General features: G+C 39.2%; 1 protein-coding gene across 1 annotated transcript; it reads left to right on the forward strand.

Annotated features, from left to right (window-relative positions):
- Positions 1–3,204: 3,204 nt before the first annotated feature.
- Positions 3,205–15,686, forward strand: CCDC196 (coiled-coil domain containing 196). The gene is made up of 10 exons (XM_015096766.4): positions 3,205–3,254; positions 3,359–3,511; positions 4,786–4,882; positions 5,763–5,813; positions 7,457–7,534; positions 7,737–7,820; positions 8,343–8,402; positions 8,769–8,910; positions 15,274–15,332; positions 15,518–15,686. Exons 1-10 carry the CDS (start codon positions 3,205–3,207, stop codon positions 15,635–15,637), a joined length of 894 nt encoding a protein of 297 aa, XP_014952252.2. The 3' UTR covers positions 15,638–15,686.
- The last annotated feature ends 7,399 nt before the right edge of the window (positions 15,687–23,085 follow it).

Below are 23,085 nucleotides of genomic sequence, written 5' to 3' on the forward strand. Positions count from 1 at the left end.
TGGTTACACTCACCAGCCCTCTCAGCCTCCCTACACCCTTGAACTTCAACATATCCATTCTGCCAAGTCACAGCTCAGAATCAAACAACCATCTGCTCTCTCTACTACTGCTTCTAGTTTGCCAAGTACCGCTGGAGAAATTGTATTACTACCAATTCAGGCCGTAAGAGATCTGCAATTCCCAAACTGACCTTGACCCTTAGCACTACTTGGCAGTCCTTCCACTCTTGCCTGGTTGACTTCCTTTTCCACTGCTCAGGTGCTATTTCAAATCGCAAATCATTACTCTTTCCAAGTTTCCTACCATGCTTCCTCAATCAACAGATGACCTAAATGTCTGCTGCTGCTGCTGCCAAGTCGCTTCAGTCGTGTCCGACTCTGTGTGACCCCATAGACAGCAGCCCTCTAGGCTCCTCCGTCCCTGGGATTCTCCAGGCAAGAATACTGGAGTGGGTTGCCATTTCCTTCTCCAAAGCGTGAAAGTGAAAAGTGAAAGTGAAGTCGCTCAGTCGTGTCCAACTCTGTGCAACCCCATAGACAGCAGCCCACTAGGCTCCTCCATCCATGGGATTTTCCAGGCAAGAGTACTGGAGTGGGTTGCCATTGCCTTCTCCGACCTAAATGTCTACTTTAGGAAAAACTAGCATTCACCTTTTCTTTCCACTTCTAATGGTCATCTATAGCTTTACCCTCCCTACATCTGTCCCAGAGATAATTAATTTGTTGATTTTCTTCCATTCCATACTGTTGTTTTGGGGTTTGGGTTGATTTGTTTGTTTGTTTGCTTTAAGCTCTTAAAGTCTGTGTATGTTATTACAAGGAATTCTTCTTGGAAGTCATATTCCAAGTTGAAGAAAAAGCATCAGAATGTTAGGAAATTAAAGTGCTGATTGGTTATAGAAAAGAGCACATCAGAATAGCAAGTGTTCTACTTTCAATCATTCCCAACCAAGGACAGAAAGGAAGGTGAGTTGGGGTGCTGTCTGTGCATTAAATGTTTAAAATTCTAACATAATTCTGCCAACCAAATATTACAACATGTAATTTAAAGAGGTCATGCTTTAGTGATCAATGCCATTTTTGTCCTCTATTTGTAATACCTGCCACATCTACAATCTAAAAAGCTACTACTAATAATTGGTACACTTTGTTCCTTTTAACTATATGGAGTTTGCTCAGACTCATTCAACCCAAACTTTTCCTGGGCACTCCCAGGGCAACCAATGTGAATTACATTATGTTGCACCTGATATGGCTATTCTAATTTGGTGTCATATTACACTAGCTATCATATAAACCTTACAGGTGACACATATATGTTTTAGAAAAAATATTTGTAGAGACTGCTTAAAGAGAGGTTTTGGTATAGAAAATACTTTATATACACTTGAAGTGTATATAGTTTGAGGAGTTCGCTCCTTCCAAAAAAGAATATAAAATAAGATACAGTGTCTTTGGAAGAGGACTATGAGAACGAAGGACTCTGAAGCTTAAGTTTCACTAGCATAATATAAATCATCTTTTTTGTATTTGACCTCTTAGGACATAAAACAATCCCTAAATCCAAACCATCCAAAAATTCACTAAAATGTAAATACCTGACATGAGCCAGAAGCTCCGCATAACTACATCTCATTCTTACAACAAGCCTTTTAGTTCACTGCTCTCATTTTTATAAGAGTGGAAACTGAGACAGAGAATATAGTAACTCGCTCACAGTTCGTGCACTGCTCACTGTGAAGCTGAGAGTCAAACCAAGATCTGACAAACTAAATCTTGTTTAATTTTCACTACATTTTCACTGCCTTTAAGGTTTCCCAAAGACAGAAAGTCTAAGTTACTTTGGAGAATGCTCCTAGAACATCTCTGAAAAGGCTCACTTGAAATTAACAAGACAGTTCACACTTGAGAATGTCATTGAAAATATGGCCCTAAAACTGTTTAAAGAGCATAAAAGGAATTCCCCCAGGGATCCAGTGGTTAGGACTCCATGCTTTCACTACATGGACGCAAACTGAATCCCTGGTTAGGGTACTAAGATCCCACAAGCCATACAGCAAAGCCACACACACACACACAAGAACATCAAGAAACAAAACAAATGTATAACTCTAAGAGCTATCCTCTGATCACTGCAGGAATAGAAGAAAATGAAGATCTTAGGGGCTAAGAGAAATGTGATTCTAGTAGGGCGAGGAAAGTGGAAGCAAATTCAGAATCTGAAGGGAAGTCTAGAATTACAGCCTCTCAGGTAGGAATTTGGCCATGGGGTGATCTTTTACATGAGCTTTTACAAACTATATCCTCTTGTTACATGTCTAGTATAATTCTACCTTGCCATTGTGATATATCACATTTTAAAGATAAGAAAGTAATAACAATTGGCTCATGTATTACATTGCTCAATATTGTACCCATACGTTGCATTTGCCAGTTCGGCCTCTATTTTTTAAGATGTATGCTAGGGATATCCCCTTCTCCTCTGAAGACTCCCAAAGGTAGATGCTTTGTCTTCATCTTTTCCTCACTCACAGAATCCAGTCAGTCCTGTGCCCTACAGATAGCAGGCACTCTATTCCTGGGAGGTCAATTGCCATGGAAGATGGTGTTGATGAGTTATTTTTGACAAGCCATCATTCTCTAACACAGTAGGAATTCCATAATATAGATGTTTTATGATACTGTCCTAGTCAGTCAAAGACTTCAGAATAAAACTGTTGGCATTGGCTAAAGCTGAGGCAAGAACTGATCAGATGTTGTTAGTAGTATTTTCAGTCAACAAGCTGTCACTGATGTTCAAGTTACTTAAGTGAAGTGAAGTCGCACAATTGTGTTAGACTCTTTGCGACCCCATGGACTGTAGCCTACTAGGCTTCTCCATCCATGGGATTTTCCAGGCAAGAATACCGGAGTGGGTTGCCATTTCCTTCTCCGGGAGATCTTTCCGACCCAGGGATTGAACCTGGGTCTCCTGCATTGTAGGCAGATGCTTTGCCATCTGAGCCACCAGGGAAGTCAAAGGCCTGTTTAATCTGTGGTCTTAGAGCCATTGTGACCTCAGCCTGTAGCTAAAATCAGTCCAGTGCAACAGGAGTTTGAAGAAGAGCAGCACAAAAACGATGACTTAACTGAATGAACGGAACAAGAAGGCACATCTTTTCAAAAGGACCTTTTTTATTCTTGGAGTAGAAGTTTTCCTTCAAGATGACAAGTGCTTCAAACTCTCCAGAATCTTACTTATCTTCCAAAACAAGGTAAGTCTATGATGGAAGATGCTGAGTGGTAACTATCCAGGAGAGAGAAGACGGTCTCTATTATTAGCCCAGGATAAGGGAAAACATAGTGTCTTTTCCCACAGAAGTTCTAAATTAGATGACAACTACTTGAAGGAGTTAAATGAGGACTTAAAACTGAGGAAGCAGGAACTGCTGGAGATACTAAAACCTCTAGAAGACAAGAACAACCTGTTGTTCCAGAAGTTGATGTCTAACTTGGAGGAAAAACAAAGAAGGTATGTGTTCCCTTTTCAGGATTTCCTAGAAGGGGAAAGGCAGGATAACTGGATTTAGTGATGATTATTTACATTTTTAAAAAGGTTTAGTAGCTATAGTAAATCAACAAGAAAGTAACCACAAAATCAGAGTGGCAAGGAATCCTTTTTTCTTTTAGTAGAATTAAATATGACTTAGCTCATCTCACAGGGCTACAGTTACAATGTTTCTTCCCAAAGAAAAGATAAGACACTTCAGTATCCTCCGTGTATCAGGGTCACACAGACAGCTGCCCATTCATGTTTGTGGAATCACCTTAGGAGGCATGACTGTGCTCTTCAAATGCCAAGCAGTGGAATGGCAATCATTTCTGAGCATCAAACTCCTCTGGATTAGGGTCTGGCCTTACTCTTAATAAACGTACTAGGCAATCGAGGTCTTAACTCTTTGCTAAGGCACTCACTGTTCTTGGAATCTACCAACTTTCTCTTTCCTGCCTAGTCCTAGGGAATCTCACCTTAATGTGTCTACCTTAGCAGAAGCACCTCATGGAGCTTGGACTTTTGGAAAGCAAAACTCAGGCAGAAAGCTGTGAGAAAAAAAGCCAGGCAGAAAATTGTAGTCAATCAACAGCTGCTTACAACCCAGAAACTTAGCCCTCTCAGGGCAAGGTAACACAAAGGCTTGCTTCTCCACTTATAATTAGAGAGGGGAAAGTACAAAGAATATAAGCACAAGTTAATTAATGCCTTTGAAGAATATCCCCTCTTACAGTCATAGACTTGATATTTATTCAGATTTTGTCAAAAACTTTTTGATGGCTTGATTCTCTAGAGGCTACCATAAGGATATAAGTGAATTCCCCAGTTAACTCCAATGTTTTTATATAGAGAAGCAAAGCAGGGGAGAGGACAGGGAATGATTCTGAGATTTATCCTTAAGACAACAAGTTTCTCAACCTCCTTCCTCACAGAGGTGAAAAAATGCCCCCTTTCTACTCCAAAAGTCATACAGCAAAACCTCATCTAAAAGGGTGGAGAGGAGTTTCACTAGCTCTTGAAGACCTAACTTTTGAGTGTTTTAGGGCACAGAATTCACTCCAGAGCACATACCTAAGATAAATGTCAATTAGGAATGAAATTGGAGAACTTTTATGTCCAGAAAGACTTCCACAGCTCCTATGAGTTCAGCCCCCATCTCCCTCTCATGGTAGAATAGTTTCTGGCTGGTCACGGAATATTAGTATTTCTCTTTAGGAAGTATTATGTTTATGCTATCTCTTTCTTCTTTCTAGTCTACAGATCATGAGGCAGATCATGGCAGGGAAGGGGAATGATGACGCCTCAGTCATTGAGCTCGTTAAGGAAGCAGAAGAGATGAAGCAGAATCTGGTAAGAGGTTGGAGGGCACTCCAGGGAATGGCCTTCTGAACGTGGCTCTCAGTTCCACAGCTTCAGACAGAGAGCTCATCTGTAGCACTGGTGCTCCAACACTCATAGGTCCTTGATCTAGGAAGTCCTGGTTGAACCAAAAGGAGTCAGATGAAACATTTGGAAGAATAAGGACTAGCTAGTAAAAATTCTATTTCTTTGACTTTTAGAAAAACTTTCCATCCAAAGATTAATGAGTACAAGCACATTCAGTTCAGTTTAGTTCAGTTCAGTCACTCAGTCGTGTCCGACTCTTTGCGACCTCCATGAATCACAGCACGCCAGGCTTCCCTGTCCACCACCAACTCCTGGAGTTTACCCAAACTCATGTCCATTGAGTTGGTAATGCTCATCCTCTGTCGTCCCCTTCTCCTCCTGCTCCCAATCCCTCCCAGCATCAGGTCTTTCCCAATGATAAGCACGTTAACCCCTCACATTTCAAAATAAATAGAACATACCAAAGTAAAAGGGAGGAGTGTGCGAGATACTTTAAGATTTTTAAAAATCAACAACAAAGGATCTTAAAAATGAGAAATTAGGGGTCTGAGTCCCAGAGAAGCTGTCATATGATCAGGAAATGTGAAGTAGTGCAAGAGTGAGGAACTCATTACTATATTATTATACCACAATTACTGTAATTAAAGTTATTATTCCAAGTTGTTATTATTTTTTTATCATCATCATCAATCTCATCTCTCATGTTCCTGGGTTTGAGGCGAGGCTCATTTATTGCCTTCCTCTGTGGTTTATTATGCTGCTGCCCCCTGTTCACCCTATTAGTAATTTCTTCTAACTTTAATAAGACAAACAAATTTCTGTTTGTTTGGACTTTCTCCAACAGGAGAGGAAAAACAAGATGCTTCGAAAGGAAATGGAGATGCTGTGGAACAAGGTATGTGTGTGTGCCTCTAAGGATCTCTTGGAAAAAGAGAAAATTGTCTTTTTCTGGTCCACATCCTCACTTTTTCATGTCTCTGTTTCCACACGTGCCTTATTCCAATTCATTCTTTAATCTTTATTTTTAAAACTATTATGTCATGTTGCTCTTCTTATGAAAACCCTTTACAGTTATTCCTTATTATGGCGTAGGCTGCCTCCTTGCCACCTTTCCAGTCTCCTCTCGGAGAAGTGCCCCCCTCCCACACTGGCCTCCACATGTCAAGACCTTTCCTTGCTCAAAACTTTTGCCTTTGCTTCATCCCTGGGCTGTAATGCTGTTTTCTTATAGCTGATTCATTCTCATCCTCCAGGTCTCTGCTTAAACGTTACCTCCTCAGGGAAGCCCTCCTTATTTACTCCATCTGAAAAAGGGCATCAGCCCACCCCTTACTTTCTATTATACAATTCTGTTCATGTCTTCCATAGTACTTTTTATAAGTCCATTATTATTTTTTGTGTCATTATTATTTTATTTGCTTGTCTCCCTGCCCTGCTCTGAAATACATGCTTCTCCACTACCTTGGTTGCTTTGTTCATCTTGGAGTCCCCAGCATTACAGCACATAATCCGCTTGGCACATAGCGGATGATCAATATATGGAAGTTGAATGAATAAATACCTAGTTCTAATTCCCCTACAACTTTGCAACAGTCAAGGCATGGTTTAATATAAAAATGTTATGGCCTTTTGATGGGAAACCAAGCAGGACAGAAATTCCTTCATGCACTTAGCCTTTGGGATTCAAGAGCTTTTTCACATGAGACAGAATAGCAGATTGTCTTGTGCTATACACAGGTGTGAGTGTGTCTCTGACAGCTTTTTCCATCTCACCTTTCCACAAATAACTGGAATACTATCAAGGCCTGGATCTTGGACTGAGATCTGCTCTTAGTGCTTAGTGGGAGCTACATATCAGTTCTATGAATTATGAGAAATTTTAGTTCCTGAGTTCTTGAATCCTAGTGACAAGAAATATGCCAGCACCCTTCCTCTGTCAAAATCCAGTTTCTCCTAGAGCTCCCGAAAGACTTTGTATAATGGATGTCCATATACCCAAGCTTGTGGTTGACTTACCCTACTGATATTTTTAGGCAATGAGAAGTGGGGAGACAAGATCATCTGCCTAATGGTTAAGAACACAGACTTAAGGAGTCCAAGAGATCTGGTTCGAGTCTAGCTCCATACTTCCCTACTTGAGTGACCCTAAACAAATGACGTAACCTCTCCAAGCCTTGGTTTTCTGATCTATAAAGTAGATCAGAAATAAAAACAGCCATGTTAGGATTAAATGAGAATGTTTGTAATGCGGTAGCATAAACAAGTAAAGGAGTAATTAGCTTACTATAGTGATTGGCATATGATAAAGGTTCAGTTAATAGTTTTTATTATTATAAAGTACACTCAAGAGACCAGATAGAAAGGCTCACTTCATTCTGAACCTCCTTTGGTAGTACACTTTTCATGTCAGACCCTGAGAGGTTGCTAAGTGGCAGTAATAAACCAGTTTTGCTGGCTTTCCAGTTGACCCATATTGGCTTTCCACTTCCCTCACAAAGTCCCACTAATTTAAATGTTTGCCAAAATGCCTCTCTACAGACATTCAACACGGAAGAATTCAATGATGAAGAAAAAGTACTGCAAATAAAGAACAAAACAGACTTACAGGATGGAAAGGCAAGTGGACAGCATAGTACTTAAAATTTCAGAGTTGTTGATGCCACGCAGATGGAAACAGCCTGTTGACAATCCAGGCTAATTTGGGTAGATAGACAGGTAGGAGCTGGGCCTTAAGGGTATATTGGATTTACTGTCAGCTGAGACATTACATTTCTTTCCTGGGACCTCCTATTCCGTTAGCTCTCTTCTTTCCTCCCAGGCTCCCAAAACCCCCTCATCGTCTAGGAAGACCAAGAATGAACTGGAGACATTGTGTGCAGAGAAAGTGAAGGAAATAAGGAAGGTAGTATGATCTTTCTGGAAGTAGTGACTTTTAGAGCTGATAGATAAGAAATCTTTAAGGTAGCAATAGTCTGCCTAAACTGTGGTGTGCTCCTGAACAGATACAAAATTTTATGGGAGATTTGGTTCCCTTGGGATGCAACATTTAAGTCAGAGTGACATTGCAAGTTTCTTGTAAATTATGATAGCTAGGGCAAAGTAGGAAAAGCTATGCCAATAATGACAAATTTGAAATAGCTATGTGATGTCAAAATACTTGTTAATTTGTTTTTGAATGTATATTTAGAGATATCATGTTTCTCGCTACCATTCATTGATAGAAAATGATCCTATTCATTTAGCGTTCAGCTTTCGGAGACTAGGTTGTACAGGTGGGGCCAATTAAGAGGACTAACGCAGTTGAAACCAATATATGAGTGAATCTATGACACCATAATTTTGCTATAAAGTCTTTGCAGCATTCTGAGAGAACTGATTTCTGATCTCAATTTACTTTGTCACCAGAGGCTCTTTCTCCCACCAGGAAAAGAAACAGAGGAAAATGGAATGGGTCAGGTATCAGGAACAAGCCAACATCATTCAGGTACAAAGTCTTCCAAGGCTGGACATAGGGTACAGTTCCATCTATGCAATATAGAAGCTTTTAGTTACTTAATGTTAAACCTGATCCCCTCATCTGGATTACCAGCTGTCATGCTAAAAGAAATATTTTGTGGGAAGATGGCTGGAGAGATCTACTTCCAGCTCCACCTTGGGTATAGCACTTTTCCCCTATGATCTTGATTTTGCTCTATTTGAAATGGGAAAAGAATCACAAATACTTTCTCCCCACTTCTACAGACTGAGCATGATAGGATCATTTTAAGACTTATGAGTAAAAAGGATTCAGGTATTAGTGGATTTAGAGAACAATTCTATATGAGTAGTCTTGAAAAATGTTCTCTTGTAGAATGACTTTAATGGCAAAGTGATTGAGCTGAGAATCGAAGCCTTGAAGAACTACCAGAAGGCCAATGATCTAAAGTTATCACTGTACATACAGCAGAATTTTGAGCCAAAGCAAGCAGTTTTGAATCTTCCCAGATCCCAAGGTAAGTACAACATCATAGGTACGTAATTTGAGGTTTGTTTTGTTTTCCACTGGAAAGTCCATTACTTATAAAGTGATAGCACAATGCCTGGCACACAGTAAGTTAGTCAGTAGTGTTTTAATAAAGATTATCACTATCATCATCATTATTATTACACTGAAGCTGTTATATCAACATAAAGATTCTTCTGGAGGAAATAAAATTTTCCTTTGTAAAGATTAAGTCATACATTGTGTCCTTAGCATATGTAGAAGATACAGAGTTGATACCTGATAAAAATTAGTTTTTTCCTCACCGCCTCTCCTTTCCTAGTAATTAGAGTAGTTTAATCTCACAAACCTTATTGGAATAGGCTCTGCTACTTCAGAATGGAAGACCAAAGAGACATCAGACAATGGTTGTGAGTTTCACCACTCCAGATATTCCTCTGGGAGTTTCAGCATTCCCCACCCCAAAAGATTTGTGACATTGTTAGAGGAAATCATATAGGTTACCATAAGAAAATAAAGAAATGGGACTTCCCAGAAAGCCCATGGGTTTAGACTTCGCTGTCCTGATGCAGGCTGTGCAGATTCAATCCCTGGTGGGGAAGCCAAGGATTTGGCCACAAGGATTTTGGTTAAATCCCAAAACATAAAACAGAAGCAGTATTGTAACAAATTCAATAAAGACCTTAAAAATGGTCCACATTAAAAAAAAATCTTTCAAAATAAATGAAGGAATGGTCTCTGAGGGGCAGGAAGAAAGGACACTTTAATTTTCATGGATCTATGAATGTGTAATTTTTTAAAAAGAGACATGCAATAAAAAAATCATGGCTAAGGGATGCCAATGTTTTAACAGTATTAATGTGTATGTCTCTCATTTCTTCTCAATCTTATTCCCCAATGACTTGAATAGGTTATAAAATCATTTATAGCACAAAGATTAAATAAATGACTAAATCAAGGCAAAGTAAAAATAAGTTGAAGCCAGGTAAAAACATGAAAATGTGTAATGAAATGCACAGTTGATACAGGTAGGCTTCAAACTCGATTCTGAATTTCCCAGAAAAGGAAACATGGATTTATGGTGTCCACAAAATAAAAATAAATCAACCCCTCAGAAAAAATATAGCTTTTACTTTTACTGAAATGAGAGAAACTTCTCCTCCAATCCTCATCATGGGGAGAGGACACTGTAATAATGTGTCATGTTAGCTAATGTCCTCAACAATATTTCTAAGATAAATTCAGAATCTCAATTTCTAAGACTGGTTCTTATCTACTCCTTGGCACAGTGTGATAAGAGATTATTGATTTGAATTTTTGTGTCAGTGATGGATCAGCTCACGAGGATTTGGTCCATGTCCATAGCACTCTGTTGAGCTGAATTGATCCATATTTAAAAGTTAGAAAATGTAGAGACTGGAGGAATCTACCTGTCCTTCAGCCCATGTTCCATCCATATTTTTCTTTTAACTTTTGTTTTGATAAGAATTGGAAAGCAGAAAGCTTGACATTTTCCTCTCCAATTAGAATCCAGAATACAACCAGAAGCAGTATAAAGTCATTAAAATGTGAATTAAAAAGATAGAGGAGGGGAGGGTGACGAGGGTGAGAGATCCATGTCTTATTTCGTTTACAATTAGCTGAAAGTCATCTCAAGGGATCCATAGAGTAAGGAGCCAAAAATCCTTTCGTTCTGGATTCAAATCAAGTCAGCAGTCAATAAACAGTGAAGGGTTCCATTCAACATGATCACTTCAGAAGATTTTTTTTTTCCCCTTGCTTTCAGAACCCTGAATCTTTGAACTCTGAACTAGAACAGCCCAGAGATCAACATCTCCTTTTCTCTTCTCTCCTCTTAAGCTTCTGGAATACTAAGTGATAGGGCACTAAACTGTTCAATTACCACAAGTGCATGTAGCCCCAGGTATGTGTCACCCATTTCTTGTGTGTTATTAATTTATGGATTGCACATGCATTGGATACTGATTGCAGGCCAGTTTTATTTTCTAAAATACATGCATACAAAATCTTTGAGTTTGTTTGAGACCAAGTAGATCTGAAATCTAAGTCCTAAATTTTGGTTATATTGATCTATTTATAGCCTAGGATTTAATTAATGAAAAGAAAACAAAAGAAATACTATTTTTCTTCAATGAGGGATTTTTAAAGTAATTATATTAAGATATGATTACTCACCTGGAGAAGGAAATGGCAACCCACTTAGGGTATTCTTACCTGGGAAAGCCCATGGTAAGAGGAGCCCAGCAGACTAGAATCCATGGGGTCGCGAAAGTCAGACACAACTTAGGAACTAAGCCACCATCACCATGATTACCAACAGTGACACGATAGGGAGGAGGTTTGGTGGGTGCTCAGTGTTTCTCAACTTCTGTGTCACTTGAACTATTTTTTATTGTCTATTCAGTATTTGTATTGTTTATTCAGTATTTTTCTGTTTACATTGACTTCAATTTCTTAAATACCTTCCTTGAAAATAAAATTGTATTGCTGTTCTACATGAAAAAAGCCTAGTTTTCTATAATAAGTAAACATCATAAGTGAAAGTTAAATTGCTCAGTCATGTCCGACTCTTTGCGACTCCATGGACTGTAGCCTACCAGCCTCCTCCGTCCATGGAATTTTGCAGGCAAGAGTACTGGTGTGGGTTGCCATTTCCTTCTCCAGGGGATCTTCCCAACCCAGGGATCGAACCCAGGTCTCCTGCCCTGCAGGCAGACACTTTACTATCTGAGCCACCAGGGAAGCCCAAACATCATAAGTATACAGAAAATAAAATTTCAGTATTCTAACAAGATACTGAGGCCTAAGGCCTCTTTTATCTTTATTAGGAAGTGAGATTGGAGAAGGCAATGGCAACCCACTCCAGTCCTCTTGCCTGGAAAATCCCAGGGACGGAGTGGGAACCTGGTGGGCTGCCGTCTTTGGGGTCACATAGAGTCGGACAAGACTGACGCGATTTAGCAGCAGCAGCAGCAGAAAGTGAGATTAGCAAGATGTAAGCAGTTTTAAAGAAAACCACCAAATTGAAACTTTTCTTCTTGATGCCATCAGGGTTTCAACTTTGAAAGAATCGAAAAGGGGGTAGTTATCTCACTATGATTTATAGTATTTAATGTGTTCCAGCACCTCCTAAATTTATTGCAGTTGCCTCATAAAATCATCTCACTATCAGATTTTGGGAAATAGCAATTTAATGGGTAAAAGCACTGGATTTGAATTCAGACACATGACTTACAGGCCTTACTCTTAGGCTAACCAGTGAGATGATCTGAACCAGTCATTTTGTTTCAGTGTTTTTCTTTATCTAAAACAACCATAACACAGTACAGAGCAAGTTGAAAACATATAGTTTGTGTAATCCTCACAATGACTCTTTGAGGTAGGCATTACAGAGCAAGAAGCTGGTTCAGAGAAGCCAGGTTTCTGACTCCATATCCAAATCTCACCTCCTAAAATATTCTGTAATTGACAGTGTTCCAGCATATGATTTCTTATGACTCTTGCAGCTCTAAAGTCTATGATTTGGATGCAGGCCAATCACCTGTTTGATGTATAATCCTCCCAATAAAGAATCATACCCACAACATTCCTTTTTTCAGTAACAGAAATGCTAGTTTCAAGAGGTTGACAGATTTGTCATTCTACATTTATCCCAGTAGGTGGCACCAATCGCATCCAGGCCTCTAGCCCATAAACGGTGGTAATTCAGGAAACTTTAGGGAGCCATTGGTCTTCTATGGCCCTTAGACAAAATGCACTACCCCTAAATATCAAATGAAAACATTTAAAAATCTGTTAGTGTTTCCCACCATGCTTCATGACACTGGGGTGTATTACTGGCAGCCTTGATTATACCATATTAAATTCAGTATTCTGCTGGCAATATCTGTAACTATCATTCCACTCCGTAAACTACAGGAGCCTCCATTCCAAAAACGGCCACTGTCCACTTCCTCCACAATCGCTGTCTAATTCTGTTTTTCTTTTCTACCACAGACAAATCAGGTGATTAGGACAAGGAATTAAAAAAATCAGGCAATTGTACAAGGTGGTGATTTTCTTGAAGTTGAAGTACTTAAAAGTGTTCCTGGATAATGTTCCTTTTCCTCTAGTTTCGAAAGAATTGAACATCACAAACCTGTGGTAAAGAATGGATGGAATGGAATTTTGGACACACCTTCCAGCAAATCAGGGTACAGGCCCTTCTGTTACAGGCATTTCCGAGCAGAGGGAGGGTTTTATTTTCCCCCACTGCTCCTGGCCAAGAATTCCTCCTCCCACATCAACTGTCCTGTGTGCCGGTTGGCTGCGTCACAGTGGTGTGATCGACTTGGTTGGCAAAATACAATCCTCTGTTAATACTGACTTTGTTACACTTCAAGCAACCCCTCTTTGTAAATTCCCTTGAGGCCCAGGTCGCAGCATTAGCATCGTCAGTCTCATCTGCTTAGCATACTGCATCTCCTAGTTTTACAGAAGAGAAAAGCATTTTATAGCCTGGGTGAGGTTTTACCTTTTGGTCTCACCAGAAATGAGTCACATTTGAAGGGATTTACTTCCAGACCAGTTGTAAAAAGACAGTTTGACCCAGAGTATATGGCAGCTCTGCCCAGGTTTCTGTAGAGTCAAGAAAGCAGTTCTTGGCCTTTGGCAGTCACCTGTTTTAAGAGAGCTCAGGCATGTAACCATCTTTAAATTCAGCTGAGTTTTCCATCACACCTGCTGGTGATCAAAAAAGAGCTTTATCTTCCATCGTAACAGGACTGGCTATAAAACACTTGACTCTGACACCCTTGGTTTTCTCTCTTCCCCTACCCCGCCCCCTAGCTCCCTCTCCAACTTTTCACATGTCCTTGAGCTCCTTTAAGAAGCTGAAGGTTGTATGTGAATATTTTGCTCCTCTTATAAATTCAGATGAAAGCCCATGCGGTGGGAAATGAATACTCTTGAGACTTTATTAATTCTGTAACTCCCTCTGTTCTGAAAGCAAGTCTTTCTCCCCAGCTTTAACCTTTGCTTCACTTTAGCTTTACTCTTCCTGATGGCCGAAATACTCTCCCGCAGGTGCTGCGAAAGGAAAATAGTAGTGTTAAGCTAAAATTCTAAAAGGTAGGGGTGGAAACCCACAGCTACCTCAAACCCGGGTCCTTGATAAATAGCATTGCTCTCAAATACAGGTTTTTTTAAAGCTTTGCTGCAACTTGAACCTTTTCAATGTCAGCGTTAGGTTCATGGTATTAGTAGGTCATGAAGTTAATTTCTAAACTAGATCATTCTTTCACTTCCTATAAAACCCCACAGAAGTCCAGGGGAGAACAGACGTCATCTTTCCTAAACATAAATTTTGAAGGTTGAAAAAAATGTAAGCTGTACCGCTATTATTATTTCTTCAATGAATGACAGTAGATTGTAAACTTTTTTTGCATCACACACTCAGGAGAGCAACAGGTTGTCTAGAATAGGGTTGTCATATTTAGCTAATAGAAAGAAGATGTCCAGTTAAGTGTAAACTGCAGATAAACAATACCTTTTAATTTAAATATGTTCCGAGTGTTGCATGGGACATACTTATACTAAAAATTATTTGGTGTTTATTGAAATTCACATTTAACTGGGTATCCTGTATTTCAGTCTGGCAACCCTCACCTCGCACAGACTCACCACAGAGCCTGTTTAGCCCTACAATTGTCCCTTTTCCCCCTTTTCATGGTCTCCTGTGTCCCTTCCTCTCTGTCTGGGCCTGTCTTTTTTTCTGCCTCCTCTTTCTCATCTCCACCCCAGCCTTTATCTTTTGTTTGTTCTCTGCTGTCCACAGTTGGCCATTTTTGAGGAGTATGTATCTGGGTTATCAGAGGGTACACAGATATGTACATGAGTTATCATCTCATTTTGTTATTTAAAGGAGGGGTTGGAGGAGATGGATACATGTATAAGTAAGAATGAGTCCCTTCACTGTTCATCTGAAATTACCACAGCATTGCTAATCGACTATACCCCAATACAAAATAAAAAGTTAAAGAAAAAAGTTGTATTGGAAGTATCCTTTTTAGGCTCTCAAAATAAAATTGTTTTTATTTGATGTAATCCTCAAATGATTTTTTTTTTCCCTGTGGGATATGAGATTTCAAGAGAAAAAAAAAAAAAAGATTTGCCACTTCTACTTTAAAAATATTGCTTGATGAAGTTATTTTCTAAAACATCAATTAAAAAATCCGTATCAATGCCAATACCAGAGTCAGTCCTACAATGATATGATACTGTGCTGAATGCTAACAGACTTGCAACTAAAAATAAAACTAGGGGTTTTTTTTGACTCAAAGAAAGCTCTCATTTTCCTAATTTTCCCCATCAGGTACCATGGACACTGCAACTATGAACAGAGCAACTACCTGCAAAAATGAATCTACTGAGGTGAGAATTACTTTGGGTTTTGAAGTCATTTCAAAGGCTTGAATAGACAGTAGGTATAGAATTTTGGAATGTATTTGTTAATGCACATTTTAATTTAATATTTGCATGGGATTTGCTAAGTGAGTAACCAGGAAACTTGGGGTTTTAGCTGTCTTTTTTTTTCCTTCTGTTTTTTCCTGTCTTAGAGAATTCTGGGATCAAAGACCTACACAGAACAACAAAGAGCTAAAGGAAGTCAGTTTGATGATGCAAGAGGGAGGCTCTTTTTCCTGAGGTCAAGGCCAGATGAAGTGCTGAAGGATTAGAAGGCTTTCACTCCATTTGCTTTGGATAGATTTAAAGACTAGGCACAGCCATTTGTGTTAATTAAAATCTTTTCAACCTTTGTTTTAGTGCTGTTTTCACTCTTTTTCTCCTCCGAAATGGGTGGAAATGCTAGTTAGATGCTTGGCCTTATGCATGTCATAAATTTAGTCATTTAGAATAAACAGCCTCTGATTATTTTGATAGCTTTTGATTTTTGAAATGACTAGATCCAAACCACATTGTATGTTGTTAACAAGTCCATAAAAAGCTGCTGCTCTCCGTCTCTCAGGGCTTTCTGTGGTGCCTCAGGGGTAAAGAATCTGCTTGCCAATGCAGAAGACACAGGTTTGATTCCTGGGTTGGCAAGATCCTCTGGAGAAGGAAATAAAGCCCACTCCAGTATTCTTGCCTGAGAAATCCCATGGACAAGAATTAGTGACAAGAATCAGACAAGATTTAGTGACAAAACAAGAACAACTCCACCTCTGAAGTGTTTAATTCTGGGCAGATCCTCCACTGACAAATGAGCCAAAGTAGTTACAAACTAAAGAAATAATATTCCATAGACTCCTCTTACTCTCTCATCCATTTGCCCTGTTGATACTGCTTCCTAGTTACCTAGTCCTTGAATACCTTCTACCTTCCTGGTACCACTGTTTTTGTTCAGCTTCTTTTTCCTGCCTGGATTACCAGAGCCTCTAATTTGGTTTCCTTGCTTGGTTTCCAACCCTTCTAATTAACCTTCCACAGCACCACCAAAACTATCTTTTCTAAAAGAGAAATGAGATCATGTCACATTCCTACTGATTTCCCCATGACATTAGTATAAAGTTCAAAACTCCCTTACAAACCACGTAATGATCTACCTTCTACCTACATCCCCAGCCTCATCTTCTACCGTAACCCTCTGCCCTGATACATCTACACTGAGCTATACAGAACAGGTTGCAGTTCCCCTGATGCTCCATGAGTTCTGTTATCTCCATGCCTCTGCACAAAGTTGTTCCTCTGCCTGAAAGAGTCTTCTCTTCTTGTCTGCTTGACCACTGCTGACTGATCCTAAGGGCCAAGTTTGGTACCCTTGTTCTATCCCAGTAATTCTCAGTCCTAGTTGTGTTTCAGAAGATCCTTGGGAGCTTTTAAAAACACCAATTCACCAAGCCCCTCTCCAGGTCATTTAAATTATGATCTCTGAGAGGGAGGGCAAAAAAGCATCTGCATTTTTTAAAAGCTCCCTAGGAAATTCTAAGGTGCAGTCAGGTTTGAGAATTATGGTTCAGACTGTCTTACCTCTATCATAGCATTTACGAAACTATGTTGCAATTATTTACCTAGCCGTTGATTTTCCTAACTAAATTGTGAGCTCTTTGAGGCCCTGGACTGTCTTCTTCATTTTTCATTTTGATCACATAACAGTACCTGGGATTTGATAGAGCCTCGGATATTGCAAAAGACCACAGAAAGTTAACTATAAAGTCCCAGGTCTCTCGACACTCTGTGTGTGTCAGTATAATACCACTGGATCATATTGTAGTCCCTGAGATCTTCAGATCTGTTCTTTAATTAAATTGTCATTAATTTCCTATCTCATGTCAGTACGAAGAAAGTTGACTTGTTACAAAACACTTCATGACCTGTAGGAATCCTCATATGGTATAATGAGTAAAGTAAGCCAACCAACTAAAAATCTTCCCTCTCCCAAGGTCAATTTAAATTTTTAAAGGTCGCTCGAAAAGGTGGATTTTTTAAAAATCTGTTTTCAGACTGGAAAACTTTTCACAAAATCACAGAATTTGGGCATTAGATGGAACCTAAAATAAGTATGGGCTTCCCTGACAAGTCGGTTGGTAAAGAATCCACCTGCAGTATGGGAGACCCTGGTTCCATTCCTGGGTCAGGAAGATCTGCTGGAGAAGGGATAGGCTACCCACTCCAGTATTCTTGGGCTTCCCTTGTGGCTCAGCTGATAAAGATTCCATCTGCAATGCAGGAGACCTGGATTGGGAAGATTCCCCAGAGAACAGAAAGGCTACCCACTCCAGTATTCTGGCCTGGAGAATTCCATGGACTGCATAGAGTCACAAAGAATAAAAGAAGTATAAATAAATCTCCATCACTTTTCAGAAGATACTGAAGTTCAGATATGCTGAAAGAGTGTTCAAGGCCCACAGTTAATTGAGGCTATTAACAGTTGAGCTAATTACTAGAGCCTGGTATTATTACTGCCAATTCCAACTTAACTCCTATCTTTCCTCTCTTGACCACAAAAATAAGAGGCTCTTCAGTTCTATCAACTGAAAGTGAAAGTCACTCAGTTCTGTCTGACTCTTTGCAACCCCATGGACTACATAGTCCATGGAATTCTCCAGGCCAGAATAATGGAGTGGGTAGCTTTTCCTTTCTCCAGGGGATCTTCCTGACCCAGGAGAATCCTCTTGCAATGCAGGAAACCCCAGTTCAACTCCTGGGTCTGGAAGATCCTCTGGAGAAAGGGATAGGCTACCCACCCCAGTACTCCTCATGGCTCAGCTGGTAAAGAAATTACCTTTACAGTCCATGGGGTCTATACAGTCCATGAAGTTGCAAAGGGTTGGACACAACTGAGCGACTTTCACTTTTTCTGTCAATTGAATTAGCTGAGTATATAATCTACATTCTGTTTCAAAAAAGCCACCTCTCTTCTCATTTGGACCCTCTGTACTTTAGCAGTCCTGAAAGATTTTCCAAGCCAATTGGGTTACACAGAGCAATAAGAACAAAAATCAGGAATATAAAATCTGATTGAACCACTGAGTACCTTTGATAAGTCATTTAATCTCAAGGTCTTTGATTCCCATTTTAAAAGCTGAATTAAAAGAACACCATTCAGATGTTTTAAAATCATGTTTTTTTGTCTGTTTTTACCATGAAATGAGTTTGGATGAGTATATGACCTTCCCCCCACCAACACCTTTTTTTCCCTGTTAACCAAAGCATGAAGTAAACAATTCACTCGCTAACAGAGATGTATAACTTCTTAACAAATGAAACCATTTGCTATCTCTAAACTATTGAAATCGTATGTTCATCATTATTAGGCTTATCGATTTTACCTCAAATGCTCCAAATCTTTCAGTTTCTTCAAAACTCAGAACTGAAACGTTATAGCCCTCTTTTCTACTGTCTTCAAGACTTCACATTGGATTTTGACTTTCACTTGTATGGCAGTGCAGTGTTATCAATTAGATTGGCTGGCTATGCCTGGGTATCTGCATTTTGGTAAGTTCAAAATATGGATCTCAGTTTTGTGGGTACAAATTTATTTGGTCAACTTACCCAACAGATCAAAAACTCATTCAAGATACCCAACATCCCAAGAAAAACATTGATAAATCCAATATTGGACATTCATGGTGGCTCAGATGATAAAGAATCTGCTTGTAATGCAGGAGACCCTGGTTTGATCCCTGAGTTGGGAAGATCCCCTGGAGAACGGAATGGCTACCCACTCCAGTATTCTTGCCTGGAGAATTCAATGGACAGAGGAGCCTGGAGCACTGTAGTAGGCTACAGTCCATGGGGTCACAAAGGGTCTGACAAAACTGAGCGACTTTCACTAGTTTCAATCACAAAGAGGGCTATACCTCCTAATATGGTTGAAATATGCCTGAATTTAGGGCATTCCCACCTCAGAATCAAATTGTTAGGGAAACTGAATTAGTAGTCAGAAAATATTGATGGCACTGAAACATTAACACTTTTATTTATATTCATAATATTCCAGTTATGCTTCTCGGAGAATAAAACTCCTGATACTCTTGACTGTACTTAGGAGATATGTTTCCATTTTAAGTTCAGCTGAGGAAAACTCTATCCCCATCAGCAAAATGTTTAATAACCATAATCTTGGGTAGTACTATTTTTGTGGCTTATCTCATTTCTTCTACCTTGACAGCCTAGCTATTCAAAGAATATTTGCTAACATTTCACCCTCAAAAGTTGCCTTTTTGCAGTGACCACAAAGTGATTAGTACTGTTTGTCACACTTCTTTCCTAAATGAAATAAGGTCGGCAACAGTCTGCGATTTTCATCTTTAGTCCAGAATTGCAGTCATCAAAGAGGGTAAGTGATAGTATGCAACATTTCACCATACACTATTCAATCCAGGCAGAAAAATTCAGTTTTAGCATTGTTTGTGTGAACTCTGGCCACGTGGGTGGTGTCTCCTTTTATAAACAGAGGCTTCTGCAAGCTGTTACAAGCCAAGGCAAATTTCTAACAGCCCCACTGGTACCTTGGGAGGAGCCTGCATTGCTAGCAATTCCAAGTCCTTACTGCTTCATGTGTTCTGAATTTAGTCATCAAATATTAGGAAATGGGAAGAAAACAAGATTCTGTGTTGAAAAGCGATACTTTCTCTGTACCCAATCAATCCCACAGCAGGAGATACACAGGCAGATAAATATGAAATGTAATTATTACATGGTAAAATGAGATTTTTCAGGACAACTGAAAAATCCATCATTTCTGCTTCCTCCACCAATTCATTTATGCTTGCTAACATTTCAAATTCTACTTAAGTTTCATTTTAAGCTAAAATACTGTACAAACATTCCTATCAACCATATTTCCTCCAATTATTACTCCAATTATTAGCTTGGGAGAAAATGAGGCTTCTTAGGTTAAAAAAATTATTTTGTTGTTGCTTTATAGAGACAAAACTATTTTCCTAGGGCAGTTGGGCTCTGATTACATTGAAACCAATTAATAATAATTTAAGAAATTCATGGTAAATTTGATTTTTTTTTTAAAGCTCACTTAAACTCAATCCATGTTGGTGGTTAGCTTTGGGACTACTTTTTCTTTACTTATGTATTATTGTTGTTCAGTCACTAAGTCATGTCTGACTCTTTGCTACCCCATGAACTGCAGCATGCCAATCTTCCCTGTCCTTCACTGTCTCCGAGTTTGCTTAAACTCATGTCCATTGAATGAGTGATGCCATCCAACCATCTTATTCTCTGTCACCTCCTTCTCTTCCTGCCCTCAATCTTTCCCAGTATCAGGGTCTTTTCCAATGAGTCGACTCTTCACATCAGGCAACCAAAGAATTGGAGCTTCAGCTTCAGCACTAGTCCTTCTAATGAATATTCAGGACTGATTTCCTTTTGGATTGATTGGTTTGATCTCCTTGCTTCCCAAGGGACTCTCAAGAGCCTTCTCCAGCACCATAGTTTGAAAGCATTAATTCTCCAGCATTCAGCCTTCCTTATGGTTCAACTCTCACATCCATACATGACTACTGGAAAAACCATAGCTTTGACTCTACAGATCTTTGTTGGCAAAGTTGTGTCTGCTTTTTAATATGCTGTCTAGGTTTGTTAAAACTTTTCTTTAATGGAACAAGCGTGTTTTAATTTCATGGCTGCAGTCACCATACACAGGGATTTTGAAGCCCAAGAAAAGAAAATCTGTCAGTGTTTCCACTTTTTTCCCACCTATTTGCCATGATTCACTTTTTGGAATGCTGAGTTTTAACCCAGTTTTTTCACTCTCCTCTTTCACCTTCATCTTTAATTCCTCTTCACTTTCTGCCATTACAGTGGTATCATCTGCATATCTGAGGTGTTGATATTTTCCCTGGCAATCTTGATTCCAGCTTGTGCTTCATCCAGCCTGGCATTTTGCATGATATACTCTGCATAAAAGTTAAGTAAGCAAGGTGACAATATACAGCCTCGACATACTCCCTTCCCAATTTTGAATCAGTCTGTTGCTACATGCCCAGTTCTAACTGTTGCTTCTTGACCTGCCTTCAGGTTTCTCAGGAGATAAGGTGGTTTGGTATTCCTATCTTTTTAAGAATTTTGCACAGTTTGTTGTGATCCACACAGTCAAAGTCTTTAGCGTAGTCAATGAAACTGAAGTAGATATTTTTCTGGGATTCCCTTGCTTGCTCTATGATCCAAGGGATGTTCGCAATTTGGTCTCTGGTTCCTCTACATTTTCTAAACCCACCTTGTACATCTGGGATTTCTTGGTTCATGTACTGCTGAAGCCTATCTTACAGGATTTTGAGCATTACTTTGCTAGCACGTGAAATGTGTACTTGTGTATACTAGATCCTAAAAACTGAAAGCCTTGTAGATTGAGCCCTTCTATGAAATCAAATAGTTTCTGGACACTTAATGTTACTTTTTCATTTAACAAATCCCATTCTCCATTTCCTTATCTAATAATTCCTTCATTTTCTAGCAAATACTGTCCTCCTCCCCTTTCATCTACACTTTCTTTGAATTGAGGGAGAAAAACCAGTGCTTTCTTTAGAAATAAAAATGTGTTTCTGGTTTCCTCCTTTTATCAGGTAAGCAGCCATGTAAATAAGTAGTGACCTTGTACATTTGTAAATTGGCAGGACACACAGGGAAGTGCTTCTCTATCTTCTGAATATTAACATGAAAAATTGTGGGTTGTATCAAAGGTATAAATTAGAGTCCTCATTAAAGATTAAAATCTATAGTAATGATAGAGAACAATAAGAGGTTTTGTGAGTGTGTGGTTATGCATTTACTTTCTCAACAGTTCTGCTAATTCAGATACTTAAATGGAAGTACAGAACTTTTCAAGTTTTCATCACCAGAAATAATTTTCATTCTCAGCTGATATCTTAGTGTAAGTCCTTTCTGATTAACCTATCAAGGCACTAACCTAACGTATGATTTCCAGAGCCATCCTCCCTTGACTTTAGTCCTTTTGGTAGCAGTTCAACTGATGCTGATCCTCTGGGTGAGTACATTACTGAGGCCTAACTAATCAGAAGATGCTATTCCCTTTGCCTTAGTGTTTTGGGATGGAGCCATGACCTTAACCTGTGGTTTCTAAGACTTTGACCTCAGGACCCCTTACGCTCTTAAAAATTATTGAGGACTCCAAAGAACTTCTATTTCAGTAGTTATGCCTACTGATATTTACTATATTAAAATTTTAACATATATGAATATACAGACAGTTCATTATCTATCAGAGTGTTGATGTCTCTATACATCATGTAACCTCTGGAAAATTCTACTGCATCTAGTGAGAAAGAAAGAGGGGAAAGACACATAATGGCTTACTGCTAGTATGAAAATACTTTTGACTTTGTAGACCTTCTGAAAAGGTCTTGGAATCTCCAGGTGTCCCTTGATATTCTCAACAACTGCTGATCTAAATTATAACCTACAGAAGCCAATGCATGTCTGAACTTCCTAAGCACATGAACCAATGCCTTTTAGCTTAAACTACAGTCAGTCACTTGCAAGCAAAAACATTCTCATACATTTGAATTCCCAGTTAGGGACCTCAGAGGAAGAGAATAAGGTGGGGGAAAAGTACAAAGGACTGTGGCACAAAATTATTCATCTGGGCAGCAGAAATATAATATGAAGCCCAAGGAAGGAAAGGTTCCAATTTATTTTAATAAACATG

This window comes from Ovis aries, chromosome 7 (genome assembly GCF_016772045.2).
Source record: "Ovis aries strain OAR_USU_Benz2616 breed Rambouillet chromosome 7, ARS-UI_Ramb_v3.0, whole genome shotgun sequence".
Taxonomy (NCBI): Eukaryota; Metazoa; Chordata; class Mammalia; order Artiodactyla; family Bovidae; genus Ovis; species Ovis aries.

Coding starts and splice junctions, on each gene's coding strand:
- CCDC196 (XM_015096766.4), top strand. CDS start 3,205: ATGACAAGTGCTTCAAACTCTCCAGAATCTTACTTATCTTCCAAAACA. Junction 5,814..7,456: donor TGGAGATGCTGTGGAACAAG/GTATGTGTGTGT, acceptor GCCTCTCTACAG/ACATTCAACACGGAAGAATT. Junction 8,403..8,768: donor AACAAGCCAACATCATTCAG/GTACAAAGTCTT, acceptor GTTCTCTTGTAG/AATGACTTTAATGGCAAAGT.